The sequence below is a fragment of the Notolepis coatsorum genome (assembly GCF_963971535.1).
Source record: "Notolepis coatsorum genome assembly, chromosome: 3".
Lineage (NCBI taxonomy): Eukaryota > Metazoa > Chordata > Actinopteri > Aulopiformes > Paralepididae > Notolepis > Notolepis coatsorum.
Window position 1 is genome coordinate 81,473,783 of NC_140167.1, and position 8,548 is coordinate 81,482,330.

General features: G+C 44.3%; 1 protein-coding gene across 1 annotated transcript in view; it reads right to left on the minus strand.

The window, feature by feature from the left end:
- Positions 1-8,237: 8,237 nt before the first annotated feature.
- The window catches only part of LOC311225873 (anosmin-1-like), a gene marked incomplete at its 3' end in the record, with an annotated part of 89,150 nt that continues 88,839 nt past the window's right edge, over positions 8,238-8,548 (minus strand). Inside the window, exon 7 of the mRNA XM_084311265.1 lies at positions 8,238-8,275. Coding sequence (XP_084167391.1) covers positions 8,238-8,275 — 38 coding nt within the window. The remainder of the gene's footprint in view (positions 8,276-8,548) is intronic.

An 8,548-nucleotide genomic window follows, 5' to 3' on the forward strand; every position in this document is an offset into this window, starting at 1 on the left:
TGCTTATTCACTTTTTATATTACATTGCTTGTTCACTTTTTATAATAAATACCTTCAAAAGTGTTTAATCTCTTTTATCTTTAAATATCTTATTACAACTTTCAAGTCTAAAACGTGACAATTTCCTCTCCTCAAAGCTCCCCCTCTTAGGATGGCATTTTTGCCTCATCCATAGAGGTGGTAGTGGTGACTTGTATCCAACGAAGCTTCGGATGTGCCTCCAGGCTTCCAGAGAGCTTACCGCCCCATCCAAGGGGAAGAGCGATTCTCTCGACCAGCAGCAAGAGCACCGCTACGCTCGGCACACCTGGGCAATCGTGGCGATACGAATGTGAGTAATGTTTCCTTTTTGACTAAATATGAAATCATATTTGGCAATATAGTTCCGTTCGGCCGAATGGCATTACCCATTCATTAAAATAAGAATACTTTTATTCTTACACTTAATTGAGAGTGTGCCCGAAACACAGACAGACCCCAGCGACGAAAAGGCCTACCGGGAGGAGGTTGATGAACTGGCACGCTGGTGCCGGGATAACAGCCTACTCCTGAACATTGGTAAAACCAAGGAGCTGATCGTGGATTTTAGGAGAATACAGCAGGGGACACACATGCCACTGTGGATAAATGGGGCTGGGTGAGCAGTTTTAAGTACCTGGGAGTCCACATCACAGAGGACCTGACATGGACAACACACAATGACTCTGTGGTCAAAAAGGCGAAACAGCGCCTCTATCACCTGAGACAATTAAGAAGGAAGTTCAGAGTATTGGGGAAGATACTCCACTTTTTCTATTCCGGGGCTGTAGAGAGCATTCTGACTGGAAACATCACTGCCTGGTTTGGAAACAGCACGGCCCAGGACAAGAAGGCCCTACAGAGAGTGATGCGCTCAGCAGAGCGTACTACGGGTATTGCACTACCATCACCTCCGCTAGACGCGGGGTGAGTTATATGCTCGTTCGGGTCAACCAGAGCACCGGTTTATACAGGGGGATGATAGCAGTGTTAATCTGTGGACCCGACCCAGCCTTTGTGCCCTCTGTTACACTTTGGCTGGACAGGTTCCCCCCACGGGCATCAGGGCGCATTCCGGCGGCCTCTTGCTGCCCTGCTTAGAGGGGTCTCAGTGGAGGACATCTGCGTTGTGGCTTCGTGGTCCTCCCCAGGTCCTTTCGCCGCCGTCGTGTCAGGTGAGGTAAAGAGATGGTCCGACCAATCAGAGGCCACGCTTCAGGACGCTCTCGAGGACGTAGACTGGGGAATGTTCCAGGGAAGCGCCAGTGACGTCAGCGAGTTCGCAGACACTGTTGTTAGCTTCATAGCAACCTTAGCTGATAGTATCGCCCCCACAAAAAAAGGCAAGGGTGTTCCCGAACCAGAAACCGTGGGTGGACACTACAGTACTATCAGAGCAGCTCTGAAAACTCGCACCACTGCTTACAACCTGGGCAGAGAGACAGGAAACATGTACAAGGCAACAGATACTCTGCGCAAAGCTGTTAAACTTGCTAAGAGGTCGTATGCTGACAAGATGGAGGCACAAATGGCACAGAATGACACAAGAGGATTATGGCGGGGACTGCGGACGATAACTGACTACAAAGTCAGCGCCCCCTCAATGGGGAGCGACGACGCCTCTCTCGCGGACAAACTCAACTCCTTCTACGCTCTGTTTGGGGCAAACAGAGCGTAGATGGCGCGCCGGCTGTTGTGGAGGGGGGGGGGGGGCATCCGCAGGGGGGCGGGGACCTCTCTCTCATTGATGGAACACAGTGTGAGAAGAGCATTTATGCAGGTGAACACCAGAAAAGCAGCTGGCCCAGATGGAATAACAGGACGCATACTCAAGTCCTGTGCTAACCAGCTAGCCCCTGTGTTCACCACCATATTTAATCTATCCCTGGCGGAGTCAGTGGTCCCTGCCTGCTTCAAGATGTCTACCATTATCCCGGTACCAAAGAAATCCTCCCCAACAGGTCTCAATGACTACAGACCGGTGGCACTCACCTCTGTGGCCATGAAATGTTTCGAGAGGCTGGTTAAGGATCACATTTGTACCTCCCTCCCCAGTGATATGGACCCTATGCAATTTGCATACAGGCCAAACAGGTCCACTGATGATGCGGTCTCCCAAGTACTGCACAGCACCCTCTCTCACCTAGACCACCAGAAGGGGGGCTATGTGAGACTGTTGTTCATTGACTACAGCTCAGCGTTCAACACCATAGTCCCCACCAGACTGGTGGACAAGCTGATCGAGCTGGGTCTGAGCTCCGCTCTGAGCGCCTGGATACTGGACTTTCTGAGTGAAAGGCCCCAGGCGGTCAGGGTGGGGGGTCAGACCTCCAACACCATCACCCTGAGCATCAGGTCCCCCCAGGGCTGTGTTCTGAGCCCCCTGCTGTACTCACTATACACACATGACTGTGTGGCCAAGTTCAGCTCCAACTCCATAGTGAAGTTTGCGGACGACACAGTGGTGGTGGGGCTGATCTCGGACAACGACGAGAAGGCCTACCGGGAGGAGGTTGAGGTACTGGAACGCTGGTGCCAGAACAATAGCCTGCTCCTGAACATTGGTAAAACCAAGGAGCTGATCGTGGATTTTAGGATAAGACAGCAGGGGACACACACACCACTGAGGATAAACGGGGCTACCGTGGACAGGGTGAGCAGCTTCAAGTACCTGGGAGTCCACATCTCAGAGGACCTGACATGGACAACACACATAGACTCAGTCGTAAAAAAGGCGAAGCAGCGCCTCTACCACCTGAGACAGTTAAGGAAGTTCAGAGTATCTGGGAAGATACTCCAGTCCTTCTACTCCGGAGCTGTAGAGAGCATCTTGAATGGAAACATCACTGCCTGGTATGGAAACAGCACGGCACAGGACAAGAAGGCCCTACAGAGAGTGGTACGCTCAACCAAGCGTACCACGGGTATTGCACTACCACCCCTGCAGGTCCTATATAACGAGAGGTGCAAATCCAGAGCCTGCAGAATAATGAAAGACCCTCACCATCCCAACAACAGCCTGTTCAAGCTGCTGCGGTCAGGCAAACGCCTGCGAACACCAGCAACTAGGACAGAGAGACTTCGGCTCAGCTTCTTCCCCCAGGCCATCAGAGCCTTGAACACTGAACTCTCCACACACAAGCACACATGAGCACACACACAACACACACACTGTACACGCTCACACACTAGCAGCCACTTTAACATGAGCACACACACACTCATGCTGCACACGCTCACACTTATGGTCACTTTACAAAAGGAAAGGTCACTTTAAGAATAGTATAGTATAACTTGAGATTGTATAATATAGCATTGTATAGCAGTGTACATAAAGACCCAGTGCCTCATCCATAGCTAACAGTGTATTGCACTACCACAGGACCTAGCATGTCCTACCATGCTCTGTAAAAACTATGTACATATACCGATATGCCCTACTTTGATTACTTGTATTATTGCACAATGTCGTTCTATTGGATTCTTATTATATTATTATTATTGTATTATGCACAATCATTGCGGGCAAGACCCCCCGCATTTCATTGTATACTTGTATGCCGTGACAAATAAAACTCTTGACTTGACTTCGTCAGGTTCTCCGTAATATCTTTTCGCTGTATTTCTGCAACGTTTTGTGCCACTTTTCTGTTAATTTCTTCTTTGAATCCAGCAAACTGTCTCCTCACCTCCTCTTTGAATTCATCTTTGAATTTCGAGAGGTCTCCCTTTATCACCTGGTTGAGGTATTTCTTTCGTGAGATCAGTGAGTGCCTCTAGTAGCAAGCGTAGCTGTTCGGACTCGCCACTTTCCTCGTCTGCTAACTCGTCTTCAAATTCCTGTTCTTCTTGGTCTTTGGACATCGTTTTTTCCCTTAAACCTCTCTGTTTTCGCCCCCCACTCATTTCTTGTTAGTTTGGAATTTGTGTGCTCAGTCTTGGGGGGTTTATCTCGTGACTCAGGAGCTTCTGCACCATTCATTTCATACAATCTAATGTCCAAACATCCAAACCATCCCTTTAATACCAAGTAAAACTGCATTCACCTCTCTCTTTCGTTCTCTGCTGTAATGTAATGCTGTTGTATTGTGCTGTACACCATGGTATGTTTTAACACTTTCCCGGCCACTTGGATGCTTCTAATATCACTCTAGACGGCCAGCATTTCATAATAGACTTGCATAGTTCGTCAGGCTGTTTGTAGAGCTAAATCTATACTTTATAGTATTGCTATCTGTCCATTCTCATTGTCAATTGAGACCATAAACCGTCCCTTCAAAATGGCTTAAAGAAAAAAAAAATCAGCAATATGTTCTCATTTTATAGCGCAGTGAATATAAGCGTTATAAGGGATTTCGGCTGGGATATTTCCTGGAAGGCGAGATAAAGGCAGCTAAGTTACTAACGTTATATCCAATGGCATTTCGGTTATACAGAAGCTAAAGCTAAAACTCAAACTGCATATGATCGGTATGATGGTCCACCACAAATGCATGAAATGGGGGGGGGCGGGGGACGTCATTTCTGATTATTGATTACCAATAGCCGCGTTAGCCTCATTAGCCTCATTCATTGATCGAGTGGATGGCTATCAAAACAATGCCTGATCAGCGTGTAATTTACATGAAAAAGATCTTACTGTGGGCCGGTTGGATCCCCCAGAGCATTTCCCAGTTATCGATCGCCATCTGGTAGATCGATATGTCCATTGGCTGATGATATATTCCCTTACTGCATAGTGAAATCCGCGATCCAAAACGTATTCCGTGCAACAGGCTATAGGGATCGCTTCAGGTGAGTAGAAAACTACATTGGAAATCCAGAAAAAAAAGACAACTTCTGCCACAGGGAACACTGCATTATCGATACAGCGCCCCTACGAGGATCTGGCCGGTAATGCACTTTTTCGAATTCAAAGAGTAGGGTACATCTGCAGTGCAGCTCGGCGACCTTGAATAGGTTATTAAAATGGAATAAAAGCCAAAACAACCTTGCCACGGAGATATCCGTGGTTGGTCCCCTACGCATGGATTCGAAACACGGATATATACGTGGCCCGTCCCGAATGTGTTAACATGTATCTCTGTACTGTACTTCTTGTATTGTTGTATGGTGCTGTATACCATGGTATGTTTTAACATGTATCTCTGTACTGTACTTCTTGTATTGTTGTATATTGTTGTATACCATGGTATGTTTTGTGCCAACAACTACAGTTGTTTTAAATGTGCTCTATAAATAAACTTTGAGTTGAGTTGAGTATTTCAGATTATTTAGTTGTATTGTTATTGTCTGCATTGCTTTTATCCTTTTTTTATTCTCTGCACTGCTTTTATTCTGTGTATTTTATGCTCATATTATATCTATTTTACTGCCCGTAAAGCACTTTGGGCTGCAATCCTTGTATGAAAGGTGCTATACAAATAAAGTATTATTATTATTATTATTATTATTATTATTATTATTATTATTATTATTATTATTATTATTATTATTATTATTATTATTATTATTATTATTATTATTATTATTATTATTATTGTTATTATTACTACTACAGAGTAAAATGAGCTCACAGCCAGCTCTGTACATTTAGTCAGGCCAGAGATAGAGCCCTAAAGTAACTACTGCACATGCTCCAGCTTCCAGAGATATAGACCTAAACTACTGCACATGCTCCAGCAATTCCCCTTTAAATGACCACAACACACTGCATAGCGTGATATAATTTATTACAAAACAATAAATAAACATTTACACAGTTTTTTTTAAAGATATAAAATCAACAAGGTATAAAAGTCAAGAGAAACGTCTCTAATCTAGAGTTACATGAAGACTATGGTAACATGATATTCATAACTTTATGCTGCATCAAGGACAAGGCAGGGAAACTAACATTTTATCAACAGAAGATACATCTGTCACGTTCCTGGTAGAGTACTTGCTTCCATCCCTTTCTGTCTGAACCAGCAACAAGTCACATCCCTTTTCATGTACACAATCCCACAGTGTACTATGTAGTATGTGTTCCTGTACACAATCCCACAGTGTACTATGTAGTATGTGTTCCTGTACAATCCCACAGTGTACTATGTAGTATGTGTTCCTGTACACAATCCCACAGTGTACTATGTAGTATGTGTTCCTGTACACAATCCCACAGTGTACTATGTAGTATGTGTTCCTGTACACAATCCCACAGTGTACTATGTAGTATGTGTTCCTGTACACAATCCTTCTCACTGAGTATTTTACACATATTTTCAACGCCAGTGTCAGTGTGAATGGTGTTTAGTAAGGTAAGCTGAGATCAGCTAAAACACACACCTTATATACCTACAAACACAACATTTGTTAAAGGTGCTATGGATAACATTCAGCCACTAGATTGGGCTCTAGAGCACCATCACGTCATTTATCCAATCACGTGCATTCCATGTGGGGGAAATGGGCAGTAGAGAGGGTTTACATGTAAACAACAAAAAAAATGTAGCAAGCAGGAGAGAAAACAACCAGGTGCTCAGAAGGGAGAACTTGGTTAGCTCAGTTCAATAGAGGTTAAGGTGCTCTTGGATCACCGGGAATGCAGAGTTCAAAGAAGAGAGTCGATCCAGGCACTCAAAAATATGTAAAATCCAGAGGGAGAATGGTTAAAAAGCCTTTATTAAAGTGGCTAGGTCATTAAAAACGAATCAACATGTTTCGACCATAGCGGTCTTGTAATGATAAATTAATGAATCTATAATTTTTGGGGGGGAAACTCAATACTTCCACTTTTCTAAAAGCTCTGTGGGTGTATTATTATTATTATTATTATTATTATTATTATTATTATTATTATTGTATATAGTTTTATTTAAATGATTACTCTACATAAAACAATTATCTATAGCACCTTTAAAGACAGCGGCATGAAGTCCAGATTACACAGGCATGGTCCTTTAACATCATGCTCACAGCAGTGGCCGTACCACCAGTTAAACTGAGAGAAACAAACGAGACCTCAGGAAGTCAATGCAGTTTAACATTTCCATAAACTGGTATTGAACATACGTCTTCAAATGTATAATTGTTTATTGAGATGGTTCCACCCCTACCTACCATGTAGTCTGTTTGGATGAACAGCTGGACACTGCAGGTTCTAGCTACAGCTTGGGCCCATTACTACATGTCACTACATTAAACACACATTCAGTGCTACATTCTCTATACATTCTCTATACATTCTCTATATACCCAGAACACCAGACCACACTGCTCTCTCTGGTCCTCTGGAGAACTGACTCTAATACCTTCTGGTCCTCTGGTGAACTGACTCTCTGGTCCTCTGGAGAACTGACTCTAATACCTTCTGGTCCTCTGGTGAACTGACTCTCTGGTCCTCTGGAGAACTGACTCTAATACCTTCTGGTGAAAATGAAACTCAATGTACAGTTCTGGAACCATCTATGACCAGAGACCTTTATTCTGGAACCATCTACGACCAGATACCTTTATTCTGGAACCATCTACGACCAGAGACCTTTATTCTGTAACCAGCTACGACCAGAGACCTTTATTCTGGAACCATCTATAGAGAAAGAGAGAGAGAGAGAGAGAGAGAGAGAGAGAGAGAGAGAGAGAGAGAGAGAGAGAGAGAGAGAGAGAGAGAGAGAGAGAGAGAGAGAGAGAGAGAGAGAGAGAGAGAGAGAGAGAGAGAGAGAGAGCGTTGATGATGCAGAGCAGCAGCCACAGGGGCGGGCCTAGAAGGGAGAGACAAGGAGATGATTGGCTGTAAACCAAATGCAGACCATCATTCATTCATTCCAAACCAAATCAAAGCGGCCATTTCGATTACGTGTTGAGCCGCTGCAGGTCAGTGATGCAGCCGTCACACTGCCCTCTACAGGTTATTACATACATTACATATATATATAGAGAGAGAGAGAGAGAGAGAGAGAGAGAGAGAGAGAGAGAGAGAGAGAGAGAGAGAGAGAGAGAGAGAGAGAAAGAGAGATGTATTATCATTATGGTGTGTTTAAGGAAAAACTACTTTTTTTAGCAGTTGGGTTGTGTGTGTGTGTGTGTGTGTGTGCGTGTGTGTGTGTGTGTGTGTGTGTGTGTGTGTGTGTGTGTGTAGTACCTATAACTGTATAACAGGAGTGTGTATGGTCCTGGAGACTGATGCTACACCGCTGCCCCCTGCTGTTAGAACCTGTAGCTGCAGCTGGTAGACACTGTTACCATGGAGACCAGACACCGTCAACCACCTCTGGTCCTGGAGAGACAGAGATGGTGGAAACACAACAGTCTGCATGAGAACATCGACGTCACATTTTAACATCAGTCCCTTCACTTGAATTCAACTCCAGTCCCAGTCTTAGTCATTCCATCCAGTTTAGACTTTGTTTAGTTTTAGTTTGAAACAGAACGACATTTGAGTCTAGTTGTTGTCACATACATTTTACATTTAGTCATTTAGCTTTTTATACATAGCGACTTACAAGCTCAAATTCAGCATGAACAATAGACCCATTTGATGTTTACAAAC